A 17,711-nucleotide genomic window follows, 5' to 3' on the forward strand; every position below is an offset into this window, starting at 1 on the left:
GCTCTTAGTTCCCAAGAGAGAACAGTGTCTCAGATCTGTACAGATCACAAAGGAAATCAATTGGTTAAAATTTGTTTACAGAACTGAGATTATTCTATTTATTCAAGAAGCCGTTATAAAGCACATATTATGTACCTGGCCCTGTTCTAAGCACTTTCAAATATTGACTAATTTCATAAAAATCCACTGCTGTAGACACTATTGTAATCCCTTTTCTACAAGTGAGGAAACTCAGGCACAGAGATTTTAAGTAACCAGCTCAGGATCACACAGCTAGAGAGAAGCTGACTTGTTCAATTATGCTCTTAACCACTATACTGAGCAGCCCTGTACTTGAACTAGGCTCAGATGTTTCTTGGGCAGAAGCAGAGAGCAGTGGATTCTGCACTGACTTTCCTCTTCCTGAAGAACAGGGAGCCACCCCTCATGAATCATGACATGTACTTTGTTCCTGCTCAGATGCTCAGAACACTTGCCTCTGTACTACCTGCCCTAATGGGTAAAGGAGGAGTCCCGAGAGGGTGCTGTCTGAGCTCTTGGTGCTAATCATGTAGGAACAATGCAGAAGGGAGTTCAGTGTGTATTAAGTACAACGTCTTCATCTCAGAGCTTTACTTGTAACAGCATGTTGAATGTAAGAGTGACACATTGTTCTAATCACTTTTCATGTAATAGCTCATTTAATTCTCACAACAACCTTATACAGTGGGGACAAGCTTCCTTTGTTTTGCGGATGAGAGATCTGAGATGCTAAAAGGTTAAGTAGCTAGTCCAAGGACATGGAGTTTTAAATGGCAGAGTTGGGACTTGAATCCAATCATTCCATTTCCCGAACCTGTACTCTCAGCCTCCATGCCTTTGGATTCCACATAGTAGTAAAGGCAAAGGAAACTCATGTCATTTCATCTAACGTTCCTAACTAGCCAGTGAGACAACTGCTTTTTCTCCCATGATATGGACTAGAGAGCATGGTTCAGAGGGGCCCTTTAGCTTGCCTTAGGTCACTGGCTGGTGAGTGGGAGAGATGTGGCATAAAATTCTGGGTCAGCGACTCTAAAACTTTAACACCGTGATGCCTCTCTGCCTCTGGACTCTCAACAGAAGCCAAGTGTTCGCAAAACCTGACTACCAAACACCCCAAGTAGAAAAAGAGCATTAACCAGAGTGCAAATACAGCAAGTAAGCTTCATATATTTAAGGTGAAATCTTTTACTATAGCATGTTGTAGTGTGGTTGGGTTATCCTCGTCTCATCCCTCTGCATAACATTCTCTACCCCTTTTGACGCTGTTTTCTGCCCTGGGAGGCTGATGTCTAGGGACTGCAACAACTTGGCTTCTTTGCAGTCTGGCTTCAGTTTGGACTCCGCTGATGGGAGGTACCTGCAGGAGATGAGGGGACAGAAGAAAGAGGTCAAGGTGTGTGGTCCCCTGGCTCTTTCCAGGTCATGTCACTGTTTGGCAGGGGTTGGGCTCTGTCTATCACCCGGGCTCCCACTGCAAGTCTTCCTACTTCCACCATTCTTGCAGGTTCTGGGACCTTCCCTCTTGCCTTCTCAGGCACAGATTGGCAAGGTTACTCAATCTTGCAAACATTGGCAAGATAAACATGAGACTGTTTATCTCCTCCTTCATCATTTCCCTTTGCCCTACACTTGCTTTGTAAAGAGTCCCTTTATGGAGTTCTCTTCAATGACTCCTTCCAAGAGTACCCTTTGCTTCTTGCCAGGCTTCTAACCAATATATAAAATTATAGGGCAGACAAAAGGAAACACAAAACTCACTCTAGGATGATAAGAGAAAACTCAGAATAATAATTTATTGAGCACTTTCTGTGTGGTAGGGTCTGAGCTAAGCATTTTGAATACATTAGCTCATTTCATCCTCACAATTGGACTATTAAGTGGCCCTGTTATTGCCCCATTTTAGAATGAAAGGGAGGCTTATATTTTCAGTGACCCTCCAAGAACAAACAAGTTCACCACCTGGGTGATACTGAGGTTGGTAGTGCATCTTTCCCAGCTCATCGATGAGCCAGGCTGTAGTCAGGAGGCCCGAGGGATAGGAGATCAGCTTCCCAACAAAGATCTCCAAGCTGCAGCTAAACCCGTAGAAACATCTTTACTGTCCGTGAGAAGGACCCTTCTCAGGAAGCACTCTTGCTTTCCATAATGTGACCCTCCCTGTTGCTTAAGGCAGTCTTCCATCCAATACTCACTTGCACTGAAGCACGTGTCTCACTCCCACGAAGGAATTGTTTTCTGCCCACACCACCCTTCATTCTGCCCACCTAAGGAAGCAGCCAGTCCACCTGCCTTCCTTGCTCTATCAATTCTGATTCCCTGGACCTCACCCAACTGTCTTTTAAGATGTGATGCAGTAAGGGGATTTCTGATTTATTCAGCAAAAAAAATACCCAACTCTATTATTTTATTTCTTTAAGGATTCTTTGTGAATCAAAGTCTGGGGGCATGAGTAATGATAATTGCAGGTGCCACTTCTGAGAGAGGCTGTCAGTTGCCTCCCAAAATCCATCGCCCTCTATTCCTTACCAAGGAACCCCACTTTGGTTGAAGGTACCACTGTGCCCAGGTAAAATGCTACATTTATCAGCTCTGCCCTGTACAAACAAGGGTGTCCGTGTGTGATGCAGTTCTGGTTAATGACACTTAAGCAGAAGCCATTAGACGGGACTTCCAAGAAATCCCAACAGCTGAGCAGACTTGACAGGTGATGGTCATCTTCCCTTTAACTTTCACTCTTCCCCTTTTTCCTGCCTGGAGTGAGGTCAGATGCCCATCTGCCAATCTTGCACTGCTAAGGCGGGTGGAGCAGAAAGGAGGAAGGAGCCTGGCTTACCAATGACATTTTGCACCCACTGTACCAGCCTCAGGCAGCCTATTTGGGGCTTCACATGGGGTGAGACCAGGGCACATCTCTTTGGTTAAGCAGTTGACAGCTGTGTTTTCTGTTCCACACCCCTGAGTTCCTTCCTCTGATCTGCAATGCCCGATACCATGGCTACTATTCACACGTGGCTAACAAGCACGTGAATTAAGGCTAACCTTATGAAGAACCAGTGTTAGTTATTTAATTTTAATTGAACTTGAATTTTAAAATGGAGGCCGTGTAAAATATGTTCCCATTAAGTACAACTTCATAGTTTCAGTAGGACCACATTTTACTTCAACTGTTGAAAATTTTGCTTCTGGATTGAGATGTGCTGTAGGTGCAGATATGTACCAGATTTCATAGTAGATAACGTTTTTTAATGTAAAATGTCTCATTAATAGGGCTTCCCTGGTGGTTCAGTAGTAAAGAATCTGCCTGCCTATGCAGAAGATGTGGGTTTGATTCCTGGGTCGGGAAGGTCGCCTGGAGAAGGAAATGGTAACCCACTCCAGCATTCTTGCCTGGGAAATCCCATGGACAGAGAAGCCTGGCAGGCTATAGTCCATGGGGTCACAAAAGAGTTGGACATAACTTAGGGACTAAACAATGACAACAACAACGATAATCTCAATATTTTAAAATTATTGTTTACATGTTGAACTAGTATTCTGGATATGTATGATTAAACTGTCTTATGAAAATAAATTCCACCTGTTCTCTTTTCACCTTGCTAATGTGGCTGCCAAAAAATGTACAAGTGTGCATGCAGCTCATGTTATATTTCTGCTTTATGGCTATTCCACCCATTCCAAACCCACTGAGCACCAGCTCTGTGCTGAGCACATTATGAACATTTGTTTCATGGAGCTCTTAAGGAACTCTCTGTGAGGAGAGGTATTACCTTTGTTTCATAGGTGGGGTAAGAGAGGTTGGAAGGGGCTACTTTGCTCTGAGCACCCACGCCTCTAGTTCTTCAGCCGGTGGCTCCAACCATTACCTGCTCAAGCTTAACTTACCAGGCACACAGATCACTGTGGTTTCTACAACTAAGTTGCTGCAGCTTTGCAGACCCGTTACCAGTGCACGTGACTAAGAAGACCAGGAGAAAATTACCAGGATGAGATTCGACAGAGGAAGCTGGGACTTCCCTGTGTACCAGCTGCCATCTGAGGCTGGATCAAATCCATCAAGATCTCCTGGGTACACCTGGGCTTCTCAGGTGGCGCTAGTGGTAAAGATCCCACCTGCCAATGCAGGAGACAGAAGAGACGGGGGTTCGATCCCTCGGTCAGGAAGATCCCCTGGCAGAGGTCACGGCAACTCACTCCAGTATTCTTGTCTGGAGAATCCCATGGATGGGGGAGCCTGGCGGGCTATGGTCCATAGGGTCACAAAGAGTCGGACACAACTGAAGTCACCTAGCATGCAAAGCACGCACGCACGCACGTGGCACCCTACTCCCCTCCACTATCAGGAGGAAGCAAGGAATGCTGAGGTGTTCTATATCACCTGGAATAAACCTGAACAGGGTAGCAGTGAGGGCTGAGGTTTGTGGGAAGGCTAGTGCCGTGATACACAGAAGCCAAGGAATAGAACCACAGAGACACTTAGGAAGTTGTCCACAGGGCACTGTGTCCACTGACAATAGTTCACAGTTGTTTTGAGAAGACACGTTTTCTCACAGAATTCAGTGTGCATGACTATGCAACTCCATACACAACTCCATAAAGTTGGACAACTTTATGTCCATTTTTCTTCCACAGCCATTTTTTTATAAGATTCTCTCTCCATTTTTTTTTTTTAAACTACAGAAAAACACAAACACAAGCTCGCATGTTTATATGAGACCTGGATGTGTTTACTTTTGCAGCGGACTCTAAAAATGTCATCACCCCCTTGACAGCTGCTTGCACATGAAAGGTACCTTGACACTTCCAAAAATATTTTGCTTTGTGGTCATTCTGCCGAACTCAGACATGTTCAGTTTTATTGCAAAGTAGTCTGCTAATGTGGACGGAATTGTTTGGTGTGTATCTCTATGCATCCTGACAAGAAAGAGTGGGTGAGGAGATAGACATTGATCTTTTTACTACTGTGGCAATAAGGTTTTACATTTCAACAGCGCCTTTCAAATCATGGCATCTTATAAAGCACCAGAGGCCATGATAAGTTGATGCATGGTTGAAATACAGCAAGTGCCTTGGCAGCCCAGCATCACATATTACCTCTTTGGTCCCCAAAGCAGAGGATGGAGGGCTGCTGTTGCATAGAGAAAAACAATAAAACACATTTCTATGATGGTTATACCTGAGAACTTTTCCGAGCACTTTTCGGGGCTTTCTCTGCAAATCTTTATTGTTCTCACTGGATCTCAATAAAACAGGAAGAGAACAGCTGCTATTAGTGACCCTTTTACACACGCAGAAATAGAGACAGAGAAAGATTTGGATTTTGAAAAAATTACCAAGTCAGGCAGTGATGGGGTCAACTGCAGGGTCCTTGTCCCTTCTTCTCCCTGGCTCATCTGTTCCCACCTGAATATGCCACAGGGCAGCCAACTGACCCCGGGCATGTCAATTCTTATTTTCCATTACTCTTTCCTTGAGTGTTTATCTTAGAAACAGAGAAAGGCTGAGCACAGAGCAATGTCCCTCCTTTAAGCTTTCCTTATTCTTGTACTCGCTCCTACTACGTGTCTTTTACTTTCTCTTCATTTCTTTCCCGCTGTTCTCTTCCTGTCTTCTTTTTTTCCCTCCCTCCCTTCCACCCTCTCCTTTTCCTTTACCCTCTACGTTTTTCACTTTCTCTCACCTAAGATCATATTTTACTGTCCCATTTTCTGGGAACAAGTTAAAACCCTGTGTGAGGTTCCCTTTTGGAGGAGACTGGGTCCAAGTGGTGCTAGTGGTAAAGAATACGCCTGCCAACGCAGGACATGGTGTGTTTGATCCCTGGGTTGGGAAGATCCTGTGGAGGAGGAAATAGCTACCCACTTCAGTATTCTTGCTGGGAGAATCCCATGGACAGAGGAACCTGGCGGACTACAGTCTATGGGGTCACACAGAGTCAGACAGGACTGAGCCTCTGAGCACAGCACAGGTCCAAGCCAGGGGCTTGTCAATCTGGTTCAACTAATTGGCGGGGGTGGGGGGGGAGGCATGTGCTTTCACATGTAGCCACTAGGGGGTGCCTGTGCAATGTCTGTGGTTTTATTAGCTCTGGGAAGAAAGGACCAGGATGGCTTCTTTTCTGGAGAAAGAAACAAGTGGGCTAGAGTAGCAAGGAGCAAGAGAAGGAAATAGACTTGTAGGGAACATGGATGCAGAGACAGAACAGGAGTCTTCAGGAATAGGAGCAACTGGGCTGAAAGGTTTGATTCCATTCATCCTTAGACATGGCTGGAGGGTGTGGGGGGAAGAGTGTGTGTGTGTTTGTGTGTGTGTGTGTGTGTGTGTGTGTGTGTGTGTGTGTGTGTGTGTGTGTGTGTGTGTGTGTGTGTGTGTGTGTGTGTGTGTGTGTGTGTCCAACTCTCACTTCATACTTTGGGGTCACTTCAATGCTTGCAGCAACTGTTTCCTGATCTCTACAAACTAGTAACTTGTGAGCCTGCTTATCTCTGTGGTTCCTTCCAGTTGTATTCCTGGATCTTGAATGCAGGGTGTTTGGAAGGTGAGTGGAATAACATAGGAGAAAGCCACTCACAGACTAGCCAGTCCTCAGTGGAGGCATGCCTGATTTATGGGTGGGCTGTGAACTCTGCGAAGCCTCCCAACTTTAAAGAGCCTCTCCGTGTTCTGCTCCACGTGTGCTGAGCCTTTCCAGTCATTCTCAAGGTTTGAAAATGCATTTCCCTCTGTAACTGACTAGGGTTGGGGATCATGGTGAACACGTGTGGTGTCTGTCTCCTTGACACATAAATGACTGATTTCTAGGTAAGGCTGTGCCATCTTTTGGTGCTTGTCCTACATGACAAACTCATTTATCTCTGGTAGCTGGGAAGCGATGCTGTTGGGGGACTGCATTTCAGGAGAAATGGACTTGAACGAGCATTGAGTACTTGCTGTGAACTGACCACCCGGCTGGGCACTGGGGCTGTGGAGCTGAGCAGGCTCCGAGGACAGTGTGGTGGCTGAGGCAGTCCACCAGTGACCGGGGCCCGACCATGAACACAGACAACACTGGTGGAGCAGAGAACAGGGAGAGTCCAAACGTCATCAGCACCAAGGACAGGCTTCATGCTTCAGTTTAAACCCTGCAGAATCCTGCAAGGTTGGTATTTCCTCTCCCTGTGCTCAGAGACATCAAGTCGTTGACTGAGGATCACACAGCTAGTAAGCAGGAGCTGGGGGCCAAATCAAGGTCTCTCTGGCCCTCCGGCCAGTCAGATTTGGACACCAAGCCCACGGCACTGCCGGGCCTCAGGGAAACCGGGATAGGATGCACCTTTTTAAAACAAAAGGAACAGGAAGCTTGTAGTGTGAGCAGTAACTCAGCAGGAACATGACAATGACCTCAGAGAAACTCTTCACATTCATTAGCCTCTGATGACATGGGGTGTTGCTCTAGCTGTGTCTGACCCACTGCAGTTGGCATCTTTCTCCAGAGGTGGGTGTGGCAGTCGGGGGGTGATTGGTGGGGATTCAACCATGTGGTGGTCGGCTGGGCAAGGAGGGACTTGCTCTGGGGCAGTGCAGCTCCTCACATGGCCTAGTGACACCAGGTGAGGCTGATCGGGAAAGTGCCCTTCTGTCTCTGATACTGAGACATTGTTTCCAGACGTGTGACTGCGAGGAGAAAGGGCGGCTGGAGTTTCTTGCCGCATCTCAGGGTCTCCGGTCCAGGGCAGACACCTGCCTTGCGGATGGAGTAAGTGGCCCAGAGCCTGCGGCCTGAGGCGGCTCTGGAGAAGTCTGTTTTGTGCACAGCCTGTCCTTTGTTCCCAGAGCTGTGCGCGCACCAAGCCTGTGCTCAGGGGGCCCTGGTGTGCGCCTGAAGAGTCCTCTGTCTGCCCTGGAGGTCGTTAGGCCCTGTGAGCACCAGCACTGCCCACAGCTGCTTGAGGGGACCATGACCTTTCTCAAGGCCTCACTTTCTCATCTTCAAAGAGGTCGGGAGAGCTGGTACCCACAGGGTGGCCATCTCAGGAAGACCAGCGGAGTCTGCAGGAGGTGTAGAGGTGCGCCACAGTCGATGGCCTGGCCAGGCTGGTGGGTGGGGATAATTTCCTGAGCATCTCACAGAGACATTCGTCTCCTTCCTCCCTGGAGGACCCCATAGGGATACTTGCGGTGCCGGGCACCTGCCCTCTTGGATGGCTCTGAGAGAAGGAGGGGCTAGAGCAGAAGATTCAGTGCCTTTGCTCTCGGCTTCCCTGCGTACAGCCCTCCTCCCCAGCTGCTGGAGAGATGTGTCTGCCAACTGTTTGGATGAGGGAGGGGAGGAGCTGGTCTCCAGTGTCCCAGGCTGCTGCCTGGGAAGGCAGGACATGGAAGGGAGGAGAGGAGGCTTTGAGGTCCCATGGGCCTGGGACCGCTCCCTGACAGCAGTGGCACTTAAGCAAGGTATTAAACTGCTCTGGGCCTCAGTGTCCTCAACTGTAAGTGCTAATGAACAGTATCTTCCCTACAGGGTGTTGAGAGAACTGAAAATAGTGGATACAAAGCCCCTGGCATCCCACCTGGCACAAAGCAAATGCTCAATAAAAACAGCAGTTACTCCAGGGCTGGAATGTCATGGGGACAGAAGGTCTGAATGGAAAGGAGGGTCTTAGACCAAGTGGTGAGGGGAGCAGCTGAACACTGGCCCCTACTCCTCCCCTGGGATTGTGTGTGTGTGTGCACGTGCTGGGTCATGCCTGACTTTTCGACCCTGTGGACTGTAGCCCGCCAGGCTCCTCTGTCCATGGGATTCTCCAGGCAAGAATACTGGAGTGGGTTGCCATTTCCTACCCTGGGGATCTTCCTGACCCAGGGATCAACCCTGCATCTCCTCCATTGGCAGGTGGATTCCAGACGCTCTCCTCCCTTCCTCCCTTGAAAAGTGGCTGCCAGGGGCTTACACCCTAGAATGCAAAGTTTGTGATATAGGCGTGGAAGCCAGAGGTCTGTGCATTCCACTCTAATTTTAAGGGAGAAAACATTTCCCCTTAAATCCTTCCAACTTGCCCTCTAGGACTGCTGGCATAAGCCCAGTTTTGAAGAGGTGAACTCTGAAGCTTAGACAGGTTATTTAGCTGAGGATGCACAGTGGTCAGAGAGGAGCTGGGACTGCAGAGTGTCTGCCCAGCCACACTCTGGACCCCTGGTCAGAAACAGAGGTATGTGGTCCCAGGCCTTTCACTTGGTATGCTGGGGTGATGCAAGTGCCCCCAGGAGCTATAGTTAAAGGGAAGGAGAGGCTCAGAAGACCCAGGGAACAGCTATCCAGGGGTGAAAACCCAACAAAGAACTGCTAAGCACTGGCTATGTGTGCTGGACACTTTATGGGGATTTCCTTAAGAGTTGATACATTTTATCTTCATGACTCTCTTAGGAAATAGGCTCTATTATCATTCCCACTTTACAGATGAGGAAGCTGAGACACAGAGAGGTGAAGTAACTTGCCCAAGATAGCACAGCTAGTGAGCAACTGAGCCATGATTCTAAATGCAGGCTCTCTGGTCCCAGAGGCCACATACTGAACTGTCTTCATCTGATGGCCTCTTGCAAGTTTAGACCAAAAAGAGACATGAAGAAGATTCTTACTGGGACTCTGGAACGGCACCTCACCAGGAGTCAGTTCCATCTAGGGCTGGAGCTTGAGAATGAAGGAAGTTCAAACTGTAGGCTGGGACCTAGGGCAGCTGGGAGCTCCTTGATTCCTGCCCCAAGCATCTCTGGGTACAGTGCTGCTCAGTCACTAAGTCTTGTCCCATCCAACTCTTTGCAATCCCATGGACTGTAGCCTGCCAGATTCCTCTTTCCATGGGATTTCCCAGGCAAGAACACTGGAGTGTGTTGTCATTTCCTTCTCCGAGGGATCTTCCCAACCCAGGAATCAAACCCTGAATCTCCTGCCTTGGCAGGTGGATTCTTCCTCCCATGCCATCAAGGAGGCCCTCCTTGGGTGTCGAGTCATCTCTATTTGCATCAAGAGTACAGGCGGTTGCCTGGGGGCCTGGGAGGAAGATCTGCTCCCAGAGGAGTGGCATGTCTATGGCTTACTCCTTCATCACACATTTCTGGTGCTCCTACACCCGCCCTAGGCCACTAGGTGCTGGAGACTCTTCCGCATAAAAGAAAGCTCTAGCCCTGTCTGTGATGTGTTTGTGGTCTGGGGAAAACAGAATCCGAGTTCTCCGTAAGCGAGGCCTGACCAGCGAGGGTGGGACACAGAACGGGTACCAGCTTTGCTGGGGAAGTCCTGGAAGGCTGTCCAAGAACAGGGACATAGAGGCCAGGGTTTGAGGTGGGATATGGTGGGGCAAAGGCAGGACAGACTCGGAGTCTTTGGGCCCCGTCACTGACTCTACCTGGGAAATCTGAAAACGGTCCGATGGACGATTTGTCGAGGAGGGTGGCGGGGCGTAAACGAACGGAGGACGGCAGCACCCACGTGCGTCCAGGGGACTGTGCCCCAGAGGGGACGGGCTGGGGCGCAGCTCCCTCCCCCTCCTCCGGACACGGCGGATTTCTGCGCGAAGAAAATGACAACCCGGCGGCAAGCCGGGATGACAAAGCCGACCTGAAGGGCACGCGCTTTTATGTAATCGACCTCGGTTCCGAGGGTCTCGCGGGTTGGCGCTGAGCGCAGGAGGCACCCACCGAGGGAGGATGGCTGGGCGCCCGCGTTACTTGCTAGCAAACAGGAGCGGGGGAGGCAAAGCGAGCTAAGTTATGGAAGTCCAGGGAGCTGGAGAGCAGGGCGTCTGGCCCCGCCGCCCTTCCCCAGAGCCCGCGGGGGCGAGCCCGGGCGCTCCTCCGCGTCCGTCTCCGCCAGGCCCCTGAGCCGAGCGCGCAGCCCTCCTCCCGGGATCGCTCGCTGGGTGACCTTGGGCGAGCAGCTTGACCTCTCTGGGCCCAGTTGCCCGGGCTCTGCGTCTCGGCCCGCCGTGGCCGAGCTGCGCGGAGCTCCGCGCACGCCCCCCCGGGAGCCGCGGGCGGGCGCGGCGCGGGGGAGAGGCCCCCGGGACGCCCCTCCCGGGCCCGGCCGCGCAGCCGGGAGCGGCCCCACCAGGCGGCGCGACGCAGCTGGCGGCGGGCGGCCGGGCGGGGGGCGTAGCGCGCAGGCGCGGCGGGCGGGGCGGGGCGCGGCGGGAGGGGCCGGGCGCTTGGCTCGGCGGCTCAGAGAGCGCGGGGCGGCGCGCGGCGTGCGGGTCGCTGCTGAGCTGCGCGCCGGCTCCGGCTGGCGGGGCTCGTCGGGGACTGTGTCCAGCTCGCGGAGCGCGCCGCCGGCTCGGCCTGAGGGCCGCCTGATCGCTCCGGCCCGTGGCGGGAGCGCGGGGCCCGCGTCTGGGAGGCGGCGGCCGCCAGCGCGGGGCCGTCGGCGGCCAACCCCCGGGGACCGGGGCTGCGCGGCTGGTTCCCGCCCCGCGCCGCCGCCGCCACCGCCGCCGCCGCCGCCCCCGGGCCGACCGCCCGGCTTGGCTCCGCCGCGCCCCGCGCCGCCCCGCCGCGGCGTCCGGCCCGGGTTCCGCGCCGCTGGGGCGCGGGCGGGGTCGGGGGTTGCGGAGCCGCCGCCGCCCGCCCGCCTGGAGTCCGCGTCCCGGGCCCGGGCGGCCGGCGAGCATGGAGGAGAAGTACCTGCCAGAGCTGATGGCGGAGAAGGACTCCCTGGACCCCTCCTTCACGCACGCCCTGCGGCTGGTCAACCAAGGTGAGGGCGCGCGACCGCCGGCCGGCCGACTGACCGACCGTTAACGGTCGCCCACGGCCGTTGGGGACCCGGGAGCGGCGGGCTGGGGGGAGGGGTGGGGGGCTGGAGACTGGGGGGCATCGGGCCCGCGGGCGAGGCTCAGGTGTTGGGGGGTGCGGAGCCGTGGGGGCGGGCTGGCCGTCGACCTCGGGGCAACCGGAGGGGACCCAGGTCGCAATTTGGGGGGGGCTGATTCGGGTGGGGACCCGGGGATGTGGGACACCTGGGGGAAGCCGGAGTGTTGTGTGCGCGTTGTGGGGAGACGCGGGAAGGGAGGCAGGCTGGGCGTTTGGATGAGACTTGAAGGGAATCTGTGGGGGACTCGAGGGTACCCCAGGGAAACTTGCGGGTGGGGGATCGCGAACATCTGGGGGCTTCGTTGGGGCTGCGGTTGAATGAGCTCATTGGAGGGGAGAATGGGGGCGATGGGGGACACTAGGGAACTAGTTGCGTTTGGTTAGTCTAGGGAGCTGGAGAAAGAACTGGAGGAAAATGGAAGGATTCGAGGGGATCGGAAGCAGAAGAGGTGAAGGGAACAGGTGCTTGGATTGTTGGTGAAGTTTGAGGACCTCGGGGGAGGTTTGGGGTCAGAACCCCCGGCACTTTGGAGGAGCAGGGCCCGTCGTCCCGATTCCCTCTCTCATTTCTCTCTCTCTGGTCCGGGCTCTCTCCGCCCTCCCTGGAGGTGGGCAGCTCACACCTAGCCTTGCAGGCCGGCCCTTGGAGAGTCTTTGGGGGGCGGGAAGAGACCCACGCAGGCGAGTCCCCTTCTTGACTTGCCTGTCCTCTCTCTGGGAGGCTCTGGGTGGGTCATCCTCACTGGGGGGCGGCTCAGGGTTCAGAACACTGGCCAAGGAGTCTTCGCTGCTTGTGCCATTTTAGCACTCCTCCGGCCAGCTCAGGGCGTGAGCGAAAGTACCGGACGCGGGGTGTCGGGGCATACGGAGGCGTGCCCGCCCAGGACGGTGCTCCCTGGCTTGTTCCTTCTCCAGTTTCCCGAGTAATCTGCAGGGATGGACGGTAAATGAAGCCCGCCTTTCCCAGAGCGGTGTCCTTCATCCCCTCCTGGATCTGGAATGCGTGTTTCAGATAAAGATGGGTTTGGGAGCCGCTGGTATGCTTTTTCTCTGTGATGGCACAGACGTTATCCAGTCAGATCTGTTACCTTTTGCACGAATCACTGTGCCTTGAGGGTCTGTGGTTCCCGACTCAGCCGGGTCTGCTGATCTTCATGCTGGCTCTGGCTTTTTTTTATTGTTGAAAGTGAAAGATGAGGCAGACATATTCTATTTGTATATAGGTGTCTATATTTTACAACAGCGACCTCCGGTATTTGCCTATTGCAACCCGTTCTTCCTAGTAGGGTGTGTGTGTGGTCGAGTGAGGGTCTTGGTGGAGGGACTGACTGTAAGAATTTAAGCTTGATACTTGATTTGTTGGACAGAGATGGGTTCACTGAGTTTTCCCATTTTATTTTAATTGTAGGCTTATTTTTATTTCTTTAATAAAACGGGCTTGTGAAAAAGTAATGGCTATGCGTTACAGAAAGCGAATTTTAAGTTTTATTGCCATGCTCTTGTGAACAGTTCTATAGTTGGGTTTGTACTCCTCGCTCTTTGTGATTTACATATATCTTTTGTTGCCTGCTGGGCTGTCATTTATGAAAGAAATTTCTTTGTACGTTGTGTGAGATCACTGGCATTAGAAATATTCTGGATTGTGGAATGAAGTGTATTTTTCTGAATACAGAAGCTGAGTCAAAGAAGCAGTTTCACAAAAGTGTAGTAAGTTATCTTATTTTGAAAGAATTATTTTTCTGTGTCAGGTTGTGTGGCATTCATTCTGCCAATACATTTGGAATTCTTTTGGTTTCTGTGATTTTACCTGTGGTAATTGCTTCCAATTATTTGAAACAGATCTTGGGCAATGTTGCCATTTAGGTTGGGCTTTTTTTTTTTTTATGGTGTTAAACCTGATCACCTTACTTTTCCATCAAAAATGTAATTCTTGCAAGAGGTACATTTCTCACATTGAACAGTTAGGGAAGGAACTTATTAAGATGTTCTTATTACTATTAATTTAGATTTATTCAGACTAAAATGTTTTCCCCTTGAATCACAGGCTGGTATCTGGAATGCAGAGCTCTATCATTTAAAATATTAATTATACTCTGTTACGTAACTCCAGAATTACAAGTGGCATTTCTGAAACGGTGTCTTAAATCTGAATCGATTATTATGAAGCTTTGATTTTAAATCTGATAATCATCTTGTGATTGGCTACCAAGAGTATTTTTCTTCTTTTTTTAATCTGTATTGTTGACTACTTCCTTCTAAAGGGAGGCATCTGTTTTTCAGATAAATCTTGATACTGGGATGGGTATTCAGGCACTAATTTGTAAATGGTAATGCGTCACACCTTTATTTTATTATGGAGTGGCCTGTGATAAGTAGACTTGATGGTTAACATCACCAAATGCTGTCAGTACGTTTGTTTGCATAGTATTCTAAAGTTTCCCAGGCTCTTTGAGGCACAGCTGTCTACTTGTGTCAAGCCCTAGTGAGGCAGACATTGATGTCTCTATTTTTCAGGGGAGGCAGCTGGTAGGTGACTGAGAGAGGTGACTCTGAACTCAGGTCTTTGGTCTCATAAGGCCATTGTTCTCCATACTCAGACTTTCTCCAAAAGATGGCACCGAAACACTTCACAGATGGGAATTTAAAACCCTGCCGAAGTCTAAGAACTAATATGCTTGTTTCCTGTTGACTTCCTGTTGATTTTCTAAAAACATTTGTTTCTGTACTTGTCTAGTGGTCTTCTTTGAAGAAACAAGCTTTCATGGTAGATTTATCCTACAGGATTCTACTGCTCAGGTCAAGAGGCATTTTTGAATTAAAGCCCTTTGGGGACCAATATATGACTTTAGTAATCAACACACTGTGATAGTGAAACAGTTGATAAATGAGGTGTGGTCATTTTTTTAAAATTCGGCATTTGTAAACACTGATAGCTGAATTATGTTTTTTTTCCTAATGATATTCAAGTAAGACTTGAGCTGGAATCACAAGATATATGCTTCTATGCTAATGTAGGTTGGCTTTTACACTTTTTCCAGGCTTATGCTTCCTAGTGGGCATTAGTTCTTGGCTTTTATTGCAGTTTTCTCAGCATAAATTTTCCTTCCCCCCACCCCCTCAAATATTGAATGCTTTTGTTTCTCTGCCAAAAGTAATGCGTGATGTTTACTTGATGTTAAAACTGAATCAAATAAAATAAGCTTTTTTAAAATCCCCACCTCCATTGCCTGTAGAGTGAGTTGACATTGCAGTTTCTTGCCAAGGAGGTTAATTGGAGATGAAAGTAGCATTCCATGTTTTATATTATATTTGCTACTAGGGGATGTGCTGAGTCTTACTGAAAACATCTTCAGAAATGTCTTACGCATTATAATTTAATCCAGTTCTCTGGTCTTGCGTTGGATGGTTTTCAGTCCAAGCCAAGTAACCATTAAATAAGATTACATAACCCTGTATTTTTAATTATCTGATATAATATATGGATTGGTGGCTGGTTCACAGCCAAGTTATATTTAGTGGTTGGTTACAAGAGGAAGTAGAGAAGAGGATTCCAGGTTATGGTGGTCTATTAGTGTCCAGTGGAGAAGGAAATGGCAACCCACTCTAGTATTCTTACCTGGAGAATCCCACGCGCAGAGAAGCCTGGTGGGCTACCATCCATAGGGTCACACAGAGTCGGACACAACTGAAACAACTTAGCATGCATGCATGCTTTAATGTCCAGATAAATTTCTTTGTTGGTGTTTTCAAAATAAGTGTTTTTCATATTACATCAGTTTCTCTTAATAATGAGATTCTTAGCATTACTCAGAATATATATGTGGGGTAAACATATATGAAGGAAGGATCATTATTTTGCCTTATGTGCTTCTCTTTGTACGACAAAGCTCGATGGCTTAGAGTTTCACTGGAAATTGTTTTGGTTGCTTGTGTGTTGTCAAGCCTGTAAAGTAGAAGAATGAGAGTGAAGGTTGCAGAATTCCATTTAGCTGTGGTGCCTTCACGCCATAGCGTACGCTTCTCCGCTTCATCCAGGAAAGAGTGTGGTTATTTAGTTTTTAATAGTTTTTCTTAGGCTTATCAGGTTTTGTTTTTTTGTAAGAAAATGGATGCAATGACTCACATATTTATTCTTTGACTCACATTTTTAGATAAATCATTTCCTATAGTGTTATGACTCAAAAGGATCCAGTGATTGTCAGTTACGGTGTTTTGGTATCCAGACACTAGTAGCAAGTTTATTGAGAACCTACCTCGCAGGGCGTTTTTGCTGGTCCTGGACTGAGAGAGAGAAAAACAGCCTCTACTCCTGAGGAATATCTGCTCTGTTCTGCATCAGATTGAGAGTGGGCTTTAGGTGTTTAAATGCCCTCTCCTTTCCAGAGGAATGTCTTATTAGCCTTCAACTATCCTTTTGAACTATTTTGTGACAAGGTGGTTTAGACTTAACTCTCGTTCTAGGAATATTTACCAGGTACTTCTGCACACCCAGCCATGTCTATAATCTTAATACTGAGAACAGCCCGAAATGTAGAGACTTTTAGCCCAATATATCACTTGTAGAAACGGAGATTCCAACAGTGACTTACCTAGAGTGACATACTGACAGACTGTCCGAGGGGACGTTCAAGCTTTGTTGTTTTCCACATCACGCGGACCTTTGGACGGATGAAGGGTCAAACTGTGATGATACAGGGAGTTAATGACAGAAGGGGGATTAAAACTCTGGCCTTTTATGTGCAGTTTGATTTTTTCTCTCTAGCTTGTCCTGGAATTGAAAGATGGGTTATATAGCATCCGTTGTTTTATTGATACTTTATCCTCCAAGTTTCTGCTGTAGGTATCTCCTCTGACCACTTCCCTCCTTCCGTGGGCTAGATTGCCTATTTTCTGGTCCTGAAGCAGGTAGTGCCTAACTCTCTGATGGGGTGATAGTCTTCACAACGTGGTATGTGGATCTCTGTCTTCCCTGGAGAGTGTGAGCTGTTTGGGAGGTAAGGCTTGGTCTTACCCATCTTTGTGTCTTCAGAATCTCATATAGTTCTTGGTCTGTAGCCCTTGTAAACTCCAGTCTTCGTTTCAGTGTTGTTTTAATTCTCATAAAGGTAGAAGAATCAGAAAGTATTTGGAGTTTGGCTGTTCTTAAGGGCTTTGCTTTTTACCACTTTAGAGACCCTGAGTAGGGGTAGGAGGAAGTCCCCAACAGGTGTGCAGGCAGACACAGAAGGGGGTTCTAAGTGAATCGCAGTGTTGAACAAGCAGGAGAGCATCCCAGGGCTCACTCCATGGGGTGGGCTGTAGGGGTCCTTCTTGGGAGGTGAGGAGATGTTATCAGATCTGCTTGGAATCTGATGGTTATTTACTTTTATACTTTCTTGAGGAACTTATTAGGCAGTGCACTCTAACATTGTTAGCTCTCCTTGCCTAAACTAATGAGATTTCTCATGACAGATTTAAACCCAGAAGTTGAGTGACCCTCGTCCCTTGCTGAATAAGCCTTAGCTGAAGGAGTTAATCTTCACTCTCAGCTGCCACACAGACCCCCAAAGCCCAGGAGCAGTGGTGGTCGCGGATGGAATGCCAGCAGCGGTTTGGGTGTCACGAGACCCTTGGCTTGTTGTCATCATTCCCCCTGAGTGGAGATAGAATGGCTTATGTGTTTTACCAAAAAACAGAAGTAGAGTGTTCCGTAGCTTTGGGGTAATGATTATAATAAAAGCTGCCAAATGGAGGGCCTCTGTGCCAGATGCTTCCTGTGCATTATCTCCAGTCCCCACAAGATCTTGCAAGGTAGGTGATTTTATCCCCTGCCTATGTCCTTTGTTTTCTCAGATGAGGCATCTGAGGCTCTA

General features: G+C 49.4%; 1 protein-coding gene and 1 long non-coding RNA gene across 18 annotated transcripts in view; one reads left to right on the forward strand and one right to left on the reverse strand.

The window, feature by feature from the left end:
• Positions 1-1,171: 1,171 nt before the first annotated feature.
• On the reverse strand, positions 1,172-12,241 carry LOC145511192 (uncharacterized). The gene is made up of 2 exons (XR_014057619.1): positions 11,671-12,241; positions 1,172-1,381 (listed from the first exon to the last, which is right to left on the reverse strand). It is a non-coding gene; the product is annotated as an uncharacterized LOC145511192 (long non-coding RNA).
• The window catches only part of KHDRBS3 (KH RNA binding domain containing, signal transduction associated 3), a 153,162-nt gene continuing 146,664 nt past the window's right edge, over positions 11,214-17,711 (forward strand). For 6 of the 17 annotated variants that reach the window (XR_014057615.1, XR_014057613.1, XR_014057608.1 and 3 more), the window contains exon 1: positions 11,214-11,743. Coding sequence is in view for 5 of the 17 variants with exons in the window: in XM_081504014.1 (XP_081360140.1) it covers positions 11,656-11,743 (88 nt within the window). In the remaining 12 variants the exon portion in view is untranslated. Of the gene's footprint in view, positions 11,744-11,854; positions 11,954-12,243; positions 12,322-12,664; positions 12,803-14,777; positions 17,650-17,711 lie in introns of those variants that run through there. The other 11 variants (XM_081504026.1, XM_081504019.1, XR_014057614.1 and 8 more) reach the window with 8 other exon arrangements.

Source organism: Giraffa tippelskirchi, chromosome 6 (genome assembly GCF_054371585.1).
Source record: "Giraffa tippelskirchi isolate mGirTip1 chromosome 6, T2T-mGirTip1v1.2.pri, whole genome shotgun sequence".
NCBI lineage: Eukaryota > Metazoa > Chordata > Mammalia > Artiodactyla > Giraffidae > Giraffa > Giraffa tippelskirchi.